This window comes from Crinia signifera, chromosome 11, assembly GCF_055691185.1.
Source record: "Crinia signifera chromosome 11, ASM5569118v1, whole genome shotgun sequence".
Classification (NCBI taxonomy): domain Eukaryota; kingdom Metazoa; phylum Chordata; class Amphibia; order Anura; family Myobatrachidae; genus Crinia; species Crinia signifera.
In genome coordinates this window covers 55,400,669-55,420,295 of record NC_139227.1, presented here as the reverse complement: position 1 = coordinate 55,420,295, position 19,627 = coordinate 55,400,669, and the positions used below count along the sequence as shown (strand labels likewise).

The 19,627-nt window shown below is 42.4% G+C and overlaps 1 protein-coding gene across 1 annotated transcript; it reads right to left on the bottom strand.

Moving 5' to 3' along the window:
- Positions 1-5,740: 5,740 nt before the first annotated feature.
- Positions 5,741-7,661, bottom strand: LOC146045047 (uncharacterized). The gene is made up of 3 exons (XM_083163741.1): positions 7,125-7,661; positions 6,016-6,272; positions 5,741-5,786 (listed from the first exon to the last, which is right to left on the bottom strand). Exons 1-3 carry the CDS (start codon positions 7,539-7,541, stop codon positions 5,741-5,743), a joined length of 720 nt encoding a protein of 239 aa, XP_083019867.1. The 5' UTR covers positions 7,542-7,661.
- Between the last annotated feature and the right edge of the window lie 11,966 nt (positions 7,662-19,627).

The window sequence follows — 19,627 nt, the reverse complement described above, 5'->3', positions numbered from 1 at the left end:
GATTCTCTGCATGATGAATGAAACCATACAGAGGCAGGGGCAACAGGATAACATGTATAAATAAAGATATATTACATCAGCTTCACACTAAAATCCTGCTGCTCATGAGACTAACCTAGCGCATAATGATAACAATAGCGCGTTATACCACCTCACTGCCCACTATAAAACAGAGTGGAAGGGAAAAGAGGTTTAAATAAACAATAATACGATGCCAACATTACCTATACAGATTCCGGGGCAGCCCTAACAACCCCAGATCTCCGCAAAAACGGAGATGACCAGCCGCGATTGGCTGGACTAAACATGTGACCGGCGATGACGCGATAACGCCGGTCACATGACCATAGGACGCAGGGAAAGAAGGCGGAAGTAGCCTCAACAGAGAGGGCAAATGAAGCCCAGCGTGATTGGCCATCTAGATCACATGACAGGCAAAAAGCCCGTGATTGGCCAGCCGCAAATGAATAAATAAGAGACACTGTATGCAATCTGCTTGCGGTTCTGAGGAAGCTTAAACTGTGAAACACGTGTGAACCTATTGACCTCTGTTACTGTGTATCTAAATAATGTAAATTTACAAATGAATGATTGACTGATGCTGTGTAGTTTAGGACACTAGTGTGTATGTGTGGAGAGGACTGTAGGAGCCAGCCCAGCCAGAGTGGGACTTAGCCTGCAAATACCAACAAGTGCAGAGACTAGGTATAACCCACCTAAGTACTGAGGCTTGTCTACCTACCACATAGGGTAATATACCCCATATATAATTACCAGTTAGAGTGGGACTCAACTTGCACAAATAAATGCAATAATAGATAACCCACTCCAATACTGAAGTCTGACAACTAATTATATATACCAGTGACTCAGTACGGTGTCAAATAAGGTGGCAGCAATCCACAATATAAAGGGGAACTGATCCTAATATTTCCCACTTAACACCACTAGATGGCAGTAGAACATCAATAACTGACCATTGAACCTAAGAACTGTATTTGAATCCTATAGCTGGAATTAATACCAACTTAAGGACTGTACAAATTAACAACTAATGTATGGTTCATGATACCAGTGTATATGTGGAGGGGAGTATAGAAATCAGCCCAGCCAAAGTGGAACCAAAACCTGCCAACAAAAAATAGAGCAGAGATTGGGTATAACCCACTTAAATACTGAGGTCTGACCACCCACCATATAGGATAACATAATCCATATACAACCACCAGCTTGTGTGGGACACAACCTGCATGATTGAATAAAATGCAAAAAACCAGTAACCCAATCAGAAACTGAAGTCTAACCATAAACCATAACAGGGTAATATAACCCATTTGGAAGTATCTGTCAGTGACTCAGTGCTGTGTAAAATAAGGCGGGAACAACCCGCAATAAAGGGTAACTGACCCCAAATACCTCCCACTCAAAGCTACCGGTGGATTATCAGAAACTGATCACTGAACCAAGTTGTATCCTACCCTATAATTGGAATTAACACCAATCTAAAGATTGATAAAGACAGTACATCAACCAAGATAATAACAAAATCACACATAAACTATTAAAAATATACGGTGACTGACATCGAACTGTGGCACATATAAAGAGGGCGGTGGAACCCAGTGTAACCAGAAGTAGGATACCACCTGCCAATAGCAGAATGGTTACCAACGTGCTTTATCACTAATAAAACCACTATATCTAACCACCAACCTAATACCGACCCGGCCCAAAAGTCGGAGAGGAATAAGGTGCACAAACACAGAAGGTGCTAACATAACCTCTATTGAGGAGGCACCAAATACCAGGCTACAGCGCCACGACAAAATACCCAGTGTCACCACCACCTTATAAAGTGTGAATCAGAGAGACACAATAAAGTGAAGTAATAAAACCAGTACAATTGATGTCAAATTTATCTAGTGATATACTGTCCTACACTCCAACCCTAGTGTCCGAGAGTAAAGGCACATGAACTGCCAACTCTAATATTGCTACACAGCAACTATAGAACACAGTAACACGTCTAGCAAACACTTTTAAACTATAACAACACACTTTCTTACTTCAAAAGTGCACAAGCACTTCACCTATATGTATGTGTGACCTGTATGTCCAATTTTAACCCCTTATCAATTTCACAATAAAGCGGAGTGGACCCAGACCTGTAGTTCCATATAAAAGAACACAGATATCTGGCTCCCCTCTAAATATTTTAAAAGAAACCAATAAAGGTTAAGTCTTAAATAAGGAAATAAAACATTCTTTTTGGTGTGCATCCACCGTGCAATTTTCTTCCCTTTCTCCTTCAAACTAGCTAGTTAGGGTTTCTCAAGTTGAATCCACCATTTTGTATGGATGCTATATGATTTATTGAGTTCTTATGTATTTGTTATCCTTTGCTGCCATCTACTGGCCAATGTTATATTTACCTCTGTAAGTTAATGTAATTACCATATGTATGTGTCATGTGACTACTCCTGTTCTGTGAGCTCACTTCCAGTTCCTGTGTCAGTCTTATGTGTAGCAGACATGTTTTCCTGAGCTGCAGAAAGGATTTTGCTTTGACCTCTATGTATCATCCCTCAAGGTATATCTGTGCATCATCTCAAGGTACAGCAATAAAATACCTAAAGCATTACCATTGTATCCTCCTCACTGGATCCTTACATGCAACTGGTGTTGCTAGGGGAATTTAATATAGCGAGTTCACTATCTTCCACTGTTTGCATAAGGGTTGCCACTCACAACTATCAGAGACTTCCTTCACGTGCATCTGTGGCAGAATAGTCAAAGCAAACCTAAGTCTACAGCATCTGCATGTATACACATAGTCTGCAAGCAAGTGTAGAGCTGGCCACCATCTTATGAGAACACATGGCCACAAGCGCTTCCTAACTCAGCTCTCCACCTATAAGTTAAAGCACAATTCTACCTTCAAGAGGCAGTTCTAAGCAAGTTATAACATGTCCTCAAAAGGTTCTGTGAATTCCTCTGTGGCTGCACAAAAGCAAGTCCATCATGCCTCTGATAACTCAGATGTACAGGAAGCAGAGTTCAAACTTACTGAAGGACAAGATGTACGCCCTAAATGTGCGTTCAAACCTACACAAAAGATTAGAGAGACTTTTGAGACAACCACAGACGAATTTAAGGACAATTTAGATGATTTATGGGAAAGAGTGGAATACCACATAGCAGCTCTTCCACGCTTTAACAATGATGCAACAGAGTTAACCGCGGTTTTGAATCGCTTATCTACCGCCTATGATCGCTACCAGAGACTGTCCGCAAAATACATCACATTTCTGGGTAATTCTGATTTTGATGATGCCTCAGCAGAGCTAGCTGAGATAGAGACTCTACTCCAAAGAAATAATGCTTTAGTTCAAGATGCCAAAAATAAAGCAGAGATCCGCATCACACACTTACAAGAAGTTAGGTCACATCGATCAACTTCAACCAAGCTTACATCCTCATCTGCCAGATCGTCTCGTTCCAGAAGGTCAGCTTTACATGAGAAGCTAATAGAAATCCGTGCAAATGCAGAAGAAGCTAGTGTAAGAAGTTCTTTTGCTAAGAAGGAAGCAGAGGTAAGAGAAAAAATGGCACAGATGAAGGCACGGATGAAGGCTGAGGCAAAGATCCTCCAAATGGAAAAGGAAGAAGCAGCTGCCTTAGCCAAACTGAAAGTCCTTAAACAAGCATTAGGCCAAGGTACTGATCTGAACCACTACATCCCAGGAGAAGTAGAAAACCCAGCAGACCGCACTGCTGATTATGTGCTAAAGCAACTAATGTAGGGTACATACCAGGACGACCACCGTCGTTCACGACCGATAGACGACCATGGAACGATTTCCCTTGGACTTCCCGGGAGCTCCCAGGCAGTCCCCAGCAAACGATTAGCAAAAATTGTGTTTTTTTGGCGGAACGATCTAGATCCGATCCCGATGTGCCCGCGATGGTCGTGAAGACGGTCGGATCGCTGGTTTTTGTTTTTTTGCAAGAACACATGCGACCGTCGTCAGATTGGCCTTTGAAATTTGAATGAAGGGGCTGGACTAGCAGAGGGGGAGGACTAGCAGAGGGGGATAGGAATAGCAGCAGCCATTTTAAACCAGTGTATTTCTGCTTTGTTACTAGTGAGGCTTGGTTTATACCTGCTGAACGCTGGACATAGCTATTTACACATTACTTTGTTTTGCCTGCCATTACAAAGTGTCTTTTAACCCTGCACTATGGAGAATGCAGTGATGGGTAGTCACCAGCAACAGTACCTGCTCTATTATGCAGTTTTGAAGCTCAGGCGTCAGAGAGCCCAGTGCAGGAGAGAAAGATCATGCTGGACAAAGCAGTGGCTACTTCAGCGTCAGACTCGTTCGCACATGCCACTGCTCAGGGACATCAGGGAGAATAACCCAGACGATTTTCGTAACTTCTTGAGGATGGATGATGCCACATTCCAGGAATTGCTGCGTCTGGTGACTCCCCACATCGAGAAGCAGGATACCAAGTATCGCATGGCTATCCCTGCTGAGGAACGGCTGGTGGTGACCCTGAGGTTTCTGGCGACAGGACGGTCTCTTGCTGACCTAAAGTTTGGATCCCTCATCTCCCCGCAAGCTTTGGGCCTCATCATCCCGGAGACCTGCAAAGCCATTGTGAAGGTGCTGCAGTACCAGTATTGCAAGGTAAGGATGTACACCGTACACTTTATTGTGCAAACAAAATATTTTTATTTATAATTTAGGCCTAGGACAGAAACAGGTTTTTTAGGCCTTTCATAGGTAAAACATGTAAAATAGTAAATAGATTGTGTCAACACAAATATATTATAATACCATATATAAAAGATATTGTACAAAAACACACACTATATATAAAGATTTAAGTATGTATGACCCAGTTTAAACTTTCCCAATAAGTACGGGCTACTGTGTGGCAGAGGATGTCTGCCGCCGATAAGTAAAGGCTGCGGCCCACATGGCGCATGGCGCAGATGCAATGGCCCCGGCCCCATTGATATGCGCCATATGACATGTGAGCAGTGGCCATCACATACCTGCAGCTGAGACCATGTCTGCCGCACAGTACACCATACTATTGGCAAAGAAAAAAAGGGCAATAAATGGAGTTTGCTATCCAGATTGAGGAGAATCCTGTTCTCCCTCTGGTAATGCAGGTACAGGTAGCAGCATATAAATAAACAAAAAAACACACTGTGGCCCTTGTGTGGCAGAGGATGTCTGCTGCAGATATGTAAAGGCTGCGGCCCACATGGCGCATGGCGCAGATGCAATGGTCCCGGCCCCATTGATGTGCGCCATACGACATGTGAGCAGTGGCCATCACATACCTGCAGCTGAGACCATGTCTGCCGCACAGTACCCCATACTATTGGCAAAGACAAAAGGGCAATAAATGGAGTTTGCTATCCAGATTGAGGAGAATCCTGTTCTCCCTCTGGTAATGCAGGTACAGGTAGCAGCATATAAATAAACAAAAAAACACACTGTGGCCCTTGTGTGGCAGAGGATGTCTGCTGCAGATATGTAAAGGCTGCGGCCCACATGGTGCATGGCGCAGATGCAATGGTCCCGGCCCCATTGATGTGCGCCATACGCCATGTGAGCAGTGGCCATCACATACCTGCAGCTGAGACCATGTCGATGGTAAATGATAAAATAGCCTATTTTTTAAGACAGATCCTCAAAAACAGGACACTCTGGATCTTCTATCAGTAAAGAACTGTAGAACTGACGGTACTTGGGGGGTTGAGAAGGCTGTGTAGGTGTTGACTGGGTATGTGTTGGAATTGTGCTCGACTGGCCTGCTACGGTGGCAGGCGGAGTAGGCACTGGTGATTCTAATGACAGTGGTGTGTCTGGTGCACTACCAATGCCAACTATTTTAGTGCCACTGTTGAGATACCCTAAACTGCCATTATACACCAACTCCATGCATAGCATTTCAAAATTAAGTTGCTGGTCCGGAGCCATGTTGCGAACACACTCTGCCACATAAGTGAAGTAGTTGTCATATTTGTCCGGGTTTCTTTGCAGGACTTGATGTGCCCGCATCATAAATTCTTCATGTGCTGCTGCTTCTCCTTTTTTTCCTTTGCCACGCATTTTTTTGGCACGGGGGAGTGGTGGAGTGGGTTCCAGGGTGGGTGGCGGAGTGCGTGCCGGAGTAGGAACTTCGTTCGATGTGCATGCATTCTCAGATAGGACAGATAGGTCTGGGGTTGCAGGTGGGTAGTCACCAAGCTGTAAAAAAATTGAACATGTTTACTAATCAATTCTATTTACTTCTAATTTCAGTTCCCTACCAGCGTGAATGAATGGAAAGTCATCGCAGAGGAGTTTGAACAGCGATGGAACTTTCCAAATTGTGGTGGAGCCATTGATGGCAAACATGTCCACATAGCCCAGCCTATCAATAGTGGTTCCTACTATTTTAATTACAAGGGCTATTTTAGCATTGTACTAATGGCTGTTGTTAATGCGAACTATGAGTTTATCTTCCTGGATGTAGGAAGGAATGGCCGTGCATCGGATGGTGGCACTTTCAAGGACACAAAGTTCTACGAAAGGCTCATAGCGAACACCCTTCACTTGCCGTCTGTCCAGGAAACTAAACAGGGGCTTAACTTTGTTTTTGTGGCAGACGAGGCTTTTGGCCTGCACGAGCATGTCATGAAGCCATATGCGCAAAGGGGCCTGAACCATGACAAAAGGATCTTCAACTACAGGCTATCCAGGGCACGGCGTGTTGTGGAAAATGCTTTTGGCATCCTGGCTAGCCGGTTTCATATTTTCCACACTGCCATTAACCTGAGGGTGGACAAAATTGACTGGGTTGTCACGGCGTGCTGTGTCCTGCACAATTTGCTCCGCAGAAAAGCCACACAGCAAAGGGCTACAGGCACAGCACTCCAAGAAGACCAAGAACTGCCAGAGGAGGTAGTGCAGATATCCTCCTTGCAAACCCCAACACAACACTACACAGGGAGTGCACGAGCCAAACAGGTGAGGGAAGAGTACATGGCCTACTTTAATGGGGAGGGGGCTGTGGATTGGCAGGAGGAATCAATTAGATAGCCAAAAAAATAGACTCACCGATGCAGACTGCGAATTCTCCTCCTCCTCCTGCGCCGTGACTTCTTGGTTTTCATGTTCTACCATCAGGACTACTCCTGTCCTCATCGACTCCTGGCTGAGGGTGAATGTCAACCGATCATAGTACCAGAGCGATGTTTGATACATCTCGTCGACTCCAGCACCAGACTGCTTTGCAGCCTCCACCTTCTTGTGTTCCTTTAAGAACACCGTGCGCAGATTCTGGATGCGTTTCCTCACCCATTCAACATTGGCCTCTGGGTGAAATGGAAGACTGTAGCGTGCCAAGTCCTCCAAGGCTTGGTTTCTTTTCATTTTGTTTGAATACTCCTTGGATTTTGTTCGCCACAGGCATTCGTGTGAACGATATTTTTCAATAAACCCTTCAAGAAACTCTTGTTCCTTTGCGTTGGACATTGGGACTGTAAAAAGATAAAACCATTTTAGTTGTTATAGTTATACCCATGTTTTGTTTCATATTTAAATTTTTATAGTTATAGTTATATCCATGTTTTGTTTCATATTTAAATTTTTATAGTTATAGTTACCAGTTTACCTAGTTCTTATGTTTTAAGTATTTAAAATGTTAATAAACTTTTATGAAAACCACTATACATTTTATTGTGCATATTGCTATTCACACACACAGGTGAATGGGGCCTAGCAGAGAGGAGTGCATGGAATACTGCAATGGTGGACAATGGTTTATGTATATATATCTATATATACACAAACACACACACACAGGTGAATGGGGCCTAGCAGAGAGGAGTGCATGGAATACTGCAATGGTGGACAATGGTTTATGTATATATATCTATATATACACAAACACACACACACACAGGTGAATGGGGCCTAGCAGAGAGGAGTGCATGGAATACTGCAATGGTGGACATTGGTTATATGTATACACACACACACATGGGGCCCACCCGAGCAAACAGTGACATGGTCGGGTGCACGGTTGACAAACCAGTGCTCTATACACACTATATACATTGGTGGCAACAGTGGGCATGCATAGGAGAGCATTGGGAGTGCAAACATACCAGGTTGTTGTTCTGGGAGCTGAGACAAGAAGGAGAGTCCAACTGCTGCGCCAGCGCTGTTTGCTATGTGGAAAAACATGGCGCCGGGGGAGTGTTTAGGAAATGCCACTCAAATAGGCTGGATCAAACGACGGACGCACCGACGGATGGACGACGGAGGCGGCAAAAAACACTCACGATCTGCATACGATTGAAGGTCGGTCGGCCTGGGATTGACGGATCCTACCTGCAGCACGTAGGACCAAAGATGCGACCAAACGAGCGGCGTGAACGCGCATTGGATCGGAATCGGATCAAATAAATGTCAAAAACACACGATAGTACATACAATCTGCATACAACCGGTCGGAATTGGATCTAAATTGACAATGTGTGTACCCGGCATAACACCTTTACCTCCTGCTTACCATGAAGATTCAGCTCTCAAAACAGAAGCTTCTAACTTGCGCATACCGATGCCACCCCCAAACTTCAATGCAGACATATCGACACAGCAACAGGTGATGCCACCTACCAATGACAAGGTAATTTCCAGCTACAAGCTAGCAGATTCCCCAGTAACTAAACCACAGCTTAATCCTTCATTTTGGCCTGACATATCTCAGCCTTATACGCCAGAGAACTTACATACCCCAGCGGCACCACAAGTTCATCCAGCAACAAGGAATGAGAGAACCGACATGTCTGACCTTGCCAGATACATGATACGCAGGGAGCTTATAAACACCAGTCTCTCAAAGTTTGATGACTCTGCTGAGAACTATAGAGCCTGGAAATCGACCTTTGAAACTGTAATCCATGATCTTAACTTCACCGCCAAGAAAGAACTTGACCTGCTTGTCAACTGGTTAGGCCCAGAATCTACAGAACGCATCAAGACATTAAGAGCAGTTCATACCGGCCACTCAGAGGAAGGTCTTGCTGCAGCATGGGAGAGACTTGAACAGACTTATGGCAGTTCTGAAGCTATAGAAAGTGCCTTATTCAAAAGACTTCAAGCATTCCCAAAGATAACTAGCAAAGACAACCACAAGCTCCAGGATCTAAGCAACCTATTAAAAGAATTAGAACTAGCCAAGTTAGATCCTCGTCTGACAGGATGCGCTTCGCAGTTCAGCTTCTTCAGGGCCCTGAAGAAGCTGAACTGCGAAGCGCGTGCCGGCTAGCGGTGCGCAGGCAGTCTGTTGCAGTTATTTATTATTTTTCATATTTGTATTTTGATTATGTGTGGTTACGGTGCGAGAGTCCCTAAGTCCTTTTAAGGGCTGAAGCTCACTCCTGAGTCCCAGAATCTTTGTTCCACATCGATTCACCACTGGGCGCGCATTCGCTCTACCCTCGAGGCGACCACTAGGGGTTCAAGTCCTTCACAGTTGGACACCCCTTAGGAGTTATAGCTGTGATCTCATATGGGTTGAAGTCTTTCTGGTATTTACACAGTCCGACACCCATATGAGTTATGTGTGGGACCGTTTAAATACACATTTATGTATTTACAAATGTGTTTATATAAACTCCGAACCACAACAGCTTGCGAGTGAGCTTGGACTAGCATCAAGGTGACAGGAGTCAATACTCAGTCTCCCCAACACGTTAAATTAACACTGTCACCGATTGTGAGCACCCCATCATGAGATCTGTCAGTCGAGATTGAGAAGATCACACACGTGATCAGAATCCACTGTACAGACCAGGGTAGCCCCACCTACACACTGGTTACTGATAACAATAAAGCAACAGTTTGCCTGCCACCTTTGTTTTAACATACGTTTACCCCATCCCACAAATGTTTTGATGTTATATGTTTTTTAAATTGTTCGCAGCCTTTTAGAACATACCCAATAAAGGTTAAATTTTATATATACATATTTTTCCTTAGGTGCACCTTCATAAAAGGACATTCTTTTCTTTCTCTTCGTTTGCTCAAGGTATGATAACACTGCTACCAAACATAGAGATTTAAGGAGAACAGTATCTGTCAGAAAGACTAACGTCCCACTTACTGCGCCCTCCTACACCAAGCAAGATGCTCCTGCTCTTAAACAAAGGGACTCCAGTTGTGTGTGCCCTATCCACAATTAGATCCTGCCAAATAAAAAACTTGTAACGAGTTATTCTCGTGGCCGTAATTTAAAAGACATGTTGGTGCACAGTGACATCACCAATTTTGATAGACAGCCCCCCAATACATTTTTTGGTCCACTTAAACTAGGTTGTGTGAAATGCACTGGCTGCGTGACTTGCGGCTACATGTGGGTTGGGGACTCTATTAAACATCAATGGAAAAGGATTGGGTCCCTCTTCTTGCTGTAATGGCAAGGGAGGAATCCCCTAGGGGCGCTAGGTGTGACCTGCTTCACTCAAGAGCAGCTGCAATACAATCAGGTGTGTCAGACCTGAAGATATAGACAATAGAAGAAAACGGAATTTGCAGCGCTGAAGAAAAATAAAAATTAATAAAAACCAATTGGCAGTTGGATTGACTTCACAAATTGATATTAATATATAAAAAGGTTATCACAATTTAATAGGCCACATGGCCACACATATACATAAAATATTGGGATAAAAAGCATGGGTGTAGTAGCAGAACTCGGATAAACTGGAGTAACTGTCCGTTCCTATATTGCCTAGAATGGTATATTGGGACCGCCTCTGTAACCAGAGCAATATTTGTGTAGATATAATTACCGTCCACCTTGCTCAATTGAGGGGGGAATGGATCCTGATGGAATGGAATTTCCCTTGATGTGTCCAAAGTCCCTTTTGAGTCGAGCGTGGAGTGGGGCTTGCCACTTGGTGTTTGGGTGATGCTGGTTTTTCGGTCCTTTTTAGGCTGGTTCGGGCAGTTGAATTGGCAAAAGGTTGTTAGAGCCAGTGGTCCTGCTTCTGCTACAAAGGTAAGTGTCCACTGACGCGTTTCGCTTGGAACAAGCTTTATCAAAGGTATAATGGATGTTGAGAGGTAGGCAACTGGCCTGATATTTATACCCCCATGCAAACTGTTTCGTACATTGCACCTGGCAACTAATTAGTCAATCCAACATAAAAGATCATCAAAACAATTGTATATGAAGGTGAGGAGGAGACATACACAATACCTTATCAATAAAATAATCAAATATACAAAACGATTTTTTATTTACAAGAAATATAGCATTGAAAAATGAAGCTTATTGTTATTATTTCCGGGTATGTTGTAATTGGATGGGACCCGATCATGTGACTCTATGAAAGCCCTTCCCCCATCATCAGAATTCCCTCCCTTCCCCATATCATCAGAAAATAAAAGCTAGACTAGTAGGAATGCTCAATCACCTCTATATGACCTAAAAGGATGTAAATGCATATCCCCTAATCTAAAAAAGCTCCGATTATGTAACTATAGGATACATTAAAAACTATAGGTTGCTAAGATTTTGATGTGGATCGGAAGGTAGATTGTTATTATAGCCAATATTAACCACGTTCTGTCTAACTACATATCTGGTGTCTCGATATATAGCCTTAATAAACTGCATATTTGGTGTTCTGATATAGACTGGAGGGTATACTGGTAATACATCCCATGATAGGGATTCTCTGCCTATATAATGCATAAAAAGGTTTCTATTTTTATCTTTGTTTATTTGAATATTTTCTGAGTACAAACTACAAGGGGTATATCCAGTTTGCGGGATTTCTTAAAAGGTCATATAACCTTTTTTTGTGTAAGAGTTTAGAAAGATCTAATGTACCATAACCATATATACATGTGCTCTGATTATTGAATTAGAACATATGGCTTATTAAAATGCCTGCAGAGTTATTGCTGTACAAAATTGTCCCTAGGAGAGATGTTTTTTCCACGTGTATGTGGAGGTGTCAATGTAAAATAATGAACGATGCAGGACGGGTTATAAATAATATATGAGTCCAAGCGCTGTTCTAAACTAATAGCGATAGGTCTCTGGGTTAGCGTTGCCCAGCAACCACATAAACACACTACGTGACAAATAGACGCATCACGCGTCCCCTAGCAACCAACCCGGAAGCTGTTACCACGTCATGTACGTCGGAGGTTAAAGCCCGACACTCGGACCTCCTTACACGCAGACAGAAGAGGGCGGGGCTCCGTCCTGCACGCCTGGAGCGATGTATGCGTGTCAAAGCCCGGAAGCACCTGCCTGATGCACCGCAGGTTTGCTTCCGTATATTAACCAATAGCACAGCACTATACCCCGATCACGTGACATCTATCAGCCAAGCCTCTATGGCATCTAACAATATGAATGGTGAAAATGAAGCCAAGACTCGCTTTCATAGAGTCACATGATCGGGTCCCATCCAATTACAACATACCCGGAAATAATAACAATAAGCTTCATTTTTCAATGCTATATTTCTTGTAAATAAAAAATCGTTTTGTATATTTGATTATTTTATTGATAAGGTATTGTAAATGTCTCCTCCTCACCTTCATATACAATTGTTTTGATGATCTTTTATGTTGGATTGACTAATTAGTTGCCAGGTGCAATGTATGAACCAGTTTGCATGGGGGTATAAATATCAGGCCAGTTGCCTACCTCTCAACATCCACTATACCTTTGATAAAGCTTGTTCCAAGCGAAACGCGTCAGTAGACACTTACCTTTGTAGCAGAAGCAGGACCACTGGCTCTAACAACCTTTTGCCAATTCAACTGCCTGAACCAGCCTAAAAAGGACCAAAAAACCAGCATCACCCAAACACCAAGTGGCAAGCCCCACTCCACGCTCGACTCAAAAGGGACTTTGGACACATCAAGGGAAATTCCATTCCATCAGGATCCATTCCCCCCTCAATTGAGCAAGGTGGACGGTAATTATATCTACACAAATATTGCTCTGGTTACAGAGGCGGTCCCAATATACCATTCTAGGCAATATAGGAACGGACAGTTACTCCAGTTTATCCGAGTTCTGCTACTACACCCATGCTTTTTATCCCAATATTTTATGTATATGTGTGGCCATGTGGCCTATTAAATTGTGATAACCTTTTTATATATTAATATAAATTTGTGAAGTCAATCCAACTGCCAATTGGTTTTTATTAATTTTTATTTTTCTTCAGCGCTGCAAATTCCGTTTTCTTCTATTGTCTATTAAACATCCACTTACTGACAAGACCTTTAAAATTAAACATCGCTTAACTTGTTCCACTCAGTACGTTGTATACGTTTTGCTATGTCCGTGTGACAAATATTATGTTGGTAAAACAGACTGCCAATTTAAAGTTCGCATGGCCCAGCATAGACAGGCCATCCGTGCTGCTGTACTCAAAGGTACCAGTGAGCAGCCGGTGGCACGGCATTATGGCATTATGGGTCACTCACCCACGGCCATGAAACATAAAATTATTGACCATATTCCACCGCTTCAGAGGGGTGGTAATAGATCTAAATTGCTCCTCCAACGAGAAGCAAAATGGATTTTTACACTGGGGACACTGAGTCCAAATGGACTCAACGAATCGCTGGGATTAAACTGCTTTTTATAATAATGTATTATGTATCATCTTTGCGCTAACAGCACATATTCTTTTTTGTATATTTTCTACATATTGATTATGAAAAGAATGGATGTGTTGCTAGAGCTCGGCGCAACCCCTTTCATTAAGATGTTTTGGACAACTTGTATTTTTAACAAGAATTTATTGGTGTGAACATAGAAACAAAGGGAAATATAAGACAATGGGAAATGAATGACAATATGCTTTGGTGAGGACTTCACCTAAATACCATACAATTCATGCAGAGTGACAATTAAGCATGGAGGTCTTGATCTCCCCAGAGTCTGGGGATGCGGTGGGCTAAACTTCAAATAGAAGGTCTGTGGCACCACCACAGACTCTGGGGAGATCAAGACCTCCATGCGGATGGTAAAGTGCTGGTGCGTCCTTAGTAAAGTGTCCTGTGCCTTCTTGTAAAGTGCAAAAGTGTCTCTTATTGCACTGATGAAGGTAAAGTGTCCGTGAAGCTGCAACGCGTTTCGGAGAAACTACCGTCTCCTTTTTCAAGCTGGATGTGACACTTGTTGAACCTGAGCCCATTTTTGTACCCTGTACCGGATGTCAGCTGATTTGCATCTTCCAATGGTTTCTCCGCGATTTTCGCGGGCCGGAAGTGCCGTGCGTTCCACACGGCACTTCCGCTTGCGTTCCACCTGTATGTAGACGCCGCGGCTTCATCCTGATGTTTGTAACTGCTGCGGTAGCTCTGGTTTCTTTTTGTAGGACAAAGGAACTTAAAAACAACTTAAATTCTTTATATGTAGTATTTTCTTTATGCTGTTACATTGGAATCCGGGATTTTCTTAGATCGCTGCACGCTGAATCTCCTTCCGCCATCTTTGTTCTGGGCAGAGGTGTGGGCAGGCTTTCAATCCCTTCTCCATTCAGTGCGATTGGGAAAACGGAGGGGAGGTTTCTCCTCATATTCCTTCTATGCAGTACTTCGTATTCCTGCAGAGTCCATCCCTTATTACCGGGAGGACCTCCACCCGTTTAGAACTTTCATTTCATTCTTTATCGCCAGTACATATAATAGAAATAATAAAGAAAATACATTAATGATCATAAAACACCATAAAAAATATCATTTTTTCACAATTATTCAAGGCTTTTGTGAGACTTCATATATAAAAAAACGACAAATTTACTAAAAACAAGTTGATTTTTTTAAAAGGTTGTTAATAAGAAGATTTTAAAAAAGTTTAAAAAGGAAGATGTGCATTCTAAAAATCATTCTAAAAACCATTTTAATTCAAAATCTGCGTTATGACCATGCGGATGTAAACTATTTAGTGTAAAAATCCATTTCATCTCATTCTTAGCGAGCCTGGTTACCAGATCTCGGGTTTTCCAGTTTGTGCTCACTTGTTGGATTCCCAGGAATCTTTTGATTCCCCCCTCACATTTATGGTGGGTTTTTAAAAAATGATCTGAGAGGGGATGGGTCATACAGCCTTTTCGTATATTGTAGATGTGTTCGGCTGACCGCAGCTGTAGATTTCTGTTGGTTTTTCCTATGTAGATTTTGTTACACTCGCATTCTAACAGATATATAACATTCCTCGAGTGGCAGGTGATAAACTGGTTAATTTTATATTCTACCCCGTTTGCCTCAAAGGAGGTTGCCTTCTTTGCATATGGTTTCATGTTGGTGGCTTTACACATAAGGCAGGACCCACATCTGTGGAATCCCTTGTTCCTTTCACTGCCTCCAGTTTTCTCCTTTAAGGCACTTTTAACTAAAAGTTTTTTTTAGTGATGGTGCCCTTCGATAGATGAACCTCGGCCTTTCTGGCATGACTCTGCCAAGAACTGGGTCATCCAAAAGAATTCTCCAGTTTTTCTTAATGATGGATTCCACTTTTTTATGGTGGGCCCCATACTGACAGAAAAACGCCCACTCTGTGAAATTCGACTCGTTTTTATCTTTCTTTTTCTTTTCTTTCAGCAAGTCTTTCCTACTCATTTTGTTAACCTTTTCCTTTGCCCCTAGTTACGCCAACCTGTTCATGGCATTTTGGGAAAAGGAAACCGTTGATGACAGGTTGGCGGGAGGGGCAAACCTGGTGGCATGGTGGAGATTCATAGATGATGTTCTTTTCATATGGAGGGGTGAGGAATGCTTTTTAAAGGATTTTTGTGAGATTTTAAACCAAAATGATTTTAACATTAAATTAACGTTCAATGTCAGCAAGTCAGAGTTGGTTTTCCTTGACCTCAATATATAAATTGAGGAAGGACAAATCCACACAAAAACGCACAGAAAGGAGACCGACTCTAACTCATATATCCAAACGAACAGTGAACACCATGAAAGATGGTTAAATTGTATCCCTGTGGGACAATATATGCGTCTCAAAAGAAACTGTACCAATAATGAGACCTTAGAAGAACAGTATTCTGAGATGGAAAAACGGTTCATGGAGAAGGGATATATACAGGAAGATTTAGAAAAATCAAAGGAAAAGGTTAACAAAATGAGTAGGAAAGACTTGCTGAAAGAAAAGAAAAAGGAAGATAAAAACGAATCGAATTTCACAGAGTGGGCGTTTTTCTGTCAGTATGGGGCCCACCATAAAAAAGTGGAATCTATCATTAAGAAAAACTGGAGAATTCTTTTGGATGACCCAGTTCTTGGCAGAGTCATGCCAGAAAGGCCGAGGTTCATCTATCGAAGGGCACCATCACTAAAAAACCTTTTAGTTAAAAGTGCCTTAAAGGAGAAAACTGGAGGCAGTGAAAGGAACAAGGGATTCCACAGATGTGGGTCCTGCCTTATGTGTAAAGCCACCAACATGAAACCATATGCAAAGAAGGCAACCTCCTTTGAGGCAAACGGGGTAGAATATAAAATTAACCAGTTTATCACCTGCCACTCGAGGAATGTTATATATCTGTTAGAATGCGAGTGTAACAAAATCTACATAGGAAAAACCAACAGAAATCTACAGCTGCGGTCAGCCGAACACATCTACAATATACGAAAAGGCTGTATGACCCATCCCCTCTCAGATCATTTTTTAAAACCCACCATAAATGTGAGGGGGGAATCAAAAGATTCCTGGGAATCCAACAAGTGAGCACAAACTGGAAAACCCGAGATCTGGAAACCAGGCTCGCTAAGAATGAGATAAAATGGATTTTTACACTAAATAGTTTACATCCGCATGGTCATAACGCAGATTTTGAATTAAAATGGTTTTTAGAATGATTTTTAGAATGTACATCTTCCTTTTTAAACTTTTTTAAAATCTTCTTATTAACAACCTTTTAAAAAAAATCAACTTGTTTTTAGTAAATTTGTCGTTTTTTTATATATGAAGTCTCACAAAAGCCTTGAATAATTGTGAAAAAATGATATTTTTTATGGTGTTTTATGATCATTAATGTATTTTCTTTATTATTTCTATTATATGTACTGGCGATAAAGAATGAAATGAAAGTTCTAAACGGGGGGAGGTCCTCCCGGTAATAAGGGATGGACTCTGCAGGAATACGAAGTACTGCGTAGAAGGTATATGAGGAGAAACCTCCCCTCCGTTTTCCCAATCGCACTGAATGGAGAAGGGATTGAAAGCCTGCCCACACCTCTGCCCAGAACAAAGATGGCGGAAGGAGATTCAGCGTGCAGCGATCTAAGAAAATCCCGGATTCCAATGTAACAGCATAAAGAAAATACTACATATAAAGAATTTAAGTTGTTTTTAAGTTCCTTTGTCCTACAAAAAGAAACCAGAGCTACCGCAGCAGTTACAAACATCAGGATGAAGCCGCGGCGTCTACATACAGGTGGAACGCAAGCGGAAGTGCCGTGTGGAACGCACGGCACTTCCGGCCCGCGAAAATCACGGAGAAACCATTGGAAGACGCAAATCAGCTGACATCCGGTACAGGGTACAAAAACGGGCTCAGGTTCAACAAGTGTCACATCCAGCTTGAAAAAGGAGATGGTAGTTTCTCCGAAACGCGTTGCAGCTTCACGGACACTTTACCTTCAGCACTTTACCATCGGGGATCTTGATCCAGGCAAGCCATCTGCGGTGGTGCCGCAGACCTTCTATTTGAAGTTTAGCCCACCGCATCCCCAGACTCTGGTGAGATCAAGACCTCCATGCTTAATTGTCACTCTGCATGAATTGTATGGTATTTAGGTGAAGTCCTCACCAAAGCATATTGTCATTCATTTCCCATTGTCTTATATTTCCCTTTGTTTCTATGTTCACACCAATAAATTCTTGTTAAAAATACAAGTTGTCCAAAACATCTTAATGAAAGGGGTTGCGCCGAGCTCTAGCAACACATCCATTCTTTTCCAATTGTACACGTGAAGGTGGTGTACCTTCTATTGTTGCAAGAGCTGGCTGCACCATTATTTCATTGAATTACGCTCACCGGAATCACAAAATCTGTTCCTACATATTGATTATATTTGTACTCATGATCCACATGCTTTTTCTGACATTCAGCTGTGTTTACATTGTATTGGTGACGGGACACTGTGGTGACGTCATCAGTATGTGCGGCCGTGGGAGAAGGAAGTCGCGGCGCACATGATCGTTTAGTGAAGGTGTTTGAGCACATATATGGGTGAGTTATGCCTTGTTATTTTTTATGTCCTGATGAAAATGGGGATACCCCATTGAAACGTTGACAAACCATTGGACTGGTTTCCGTTTCTTTATTTATACTTGAGTGCCGCCACTTTGTACTATATCAGAGACGCCAGCAGCAGGGGCTCAGTGTCTCTCCTACGGCAGGCAACAAGTGAAGTATACACTATTTTGGAAGTGCCGGTATTACGTATCGTTTATATATATATATATATATATATATATATATACAGTCCAATAGCTTTGTTCAAGCAGGGGCGTCACACGGAGATCCTTTCAAACAGTGCTTTATTGCAAGTGTTAATCTAGCTCTTTTCGCTGAGGAGATATTGCAAGGCATTTGGAAAAAATGTCAACGCGGTTTTCTCCAAAGCGGAATGAGCTGGAGCCGATTTTTGAACGCTATCTTGTTCACACAATGCCTACAAGTATAAATCTGCATTTTTAGCCTTCTAGCTCTTTTCACTGAGGAATTAGTGCAAGGCATTTGAAAAAAATGTCAACGCGGTTTTCTCAAAGGCGGAATGAGCTAGAGCCGATTTTTCAACGCTATCTTGTTCATACAAAGCCTACAAGTCTAAATCTGCATTTTCAGCCTTCTAGCTTTTTTCGCTGAGGAGATATTGCAAGGCATTTGGAAAAAATGTCAACGCGGTTTTCTCCAAGGCAGAATGAGCTAGAGCCGATTTTTCAACGCTATCTTGTTCACACAATGCCTACAAGTCTAAATCTGCATTTTCAGCCTTCTAGCTCTTTTCGTTGAGGAGATATTGCAAGGCATTTGGAAAAAATGTAAATGCGGTTTGCTCCAAAGCGGAATGAGCTAGAGCCGATTTTTCAACGCTATCTTGTTCACACAATGCCTACAAGTATAAATCTGCAATTTTTAGCCTTCTAGCTCTTTTCACTGAGGAATTATTGCAAGGCATTTGGAAAAAATGTCAACGCGGTTTTCTCAAAGGCGGAATGAGCTGGAGCCGATTTTTCAATGCTATCTTGTTCACACAATGCCTACAAGTCTAAATCTGCATTTTCAGCCTTCTAGCTGTTTTCGCTGAGGAGATATTGCAAGGCATTTGGAAAAAATGTCAACTCGGTTTTCTCCAAGGTGGAATGAGCTAGAGCCGATTTTTCAACGCTATCTTGTTCACACAATGCCTACAAGTCTAAATCTGCATTTTCAGCCTCCTAGCTCTTTTCGTTGAGGAGATATTGCAAGGCATTTGGAAAAAATGTCAATGCGGTTTTCTCCAAAGCGGAATGAGCTAGAGCCGATTTTTCAACGCTATCTTGTTCACACAATGCC

Coding starts and splice junctions, on each gene's coding strand:
- LOC146045047 (XM_083163741.1), bottom strand. CDS start 7,541: ATGTCCAACGCAAAGGAACAAGAGTTTCTTGAAGGGTTTATTGAAAAA. Junction 6,273..7,124: donor AGAATTCGCAGTCTGCATCG/GTGAGTCTATTT, acceptor ATTTTTTTACAG/CTTGGTGACTACCCACCTGC. Junction 5,787..6,015: donor TACTTCACTTATGTGGCAGA/GTGTGTTCGCAA, acceptor ACACCTACACAG/CCTTCTCAACCCCCCAAGTA.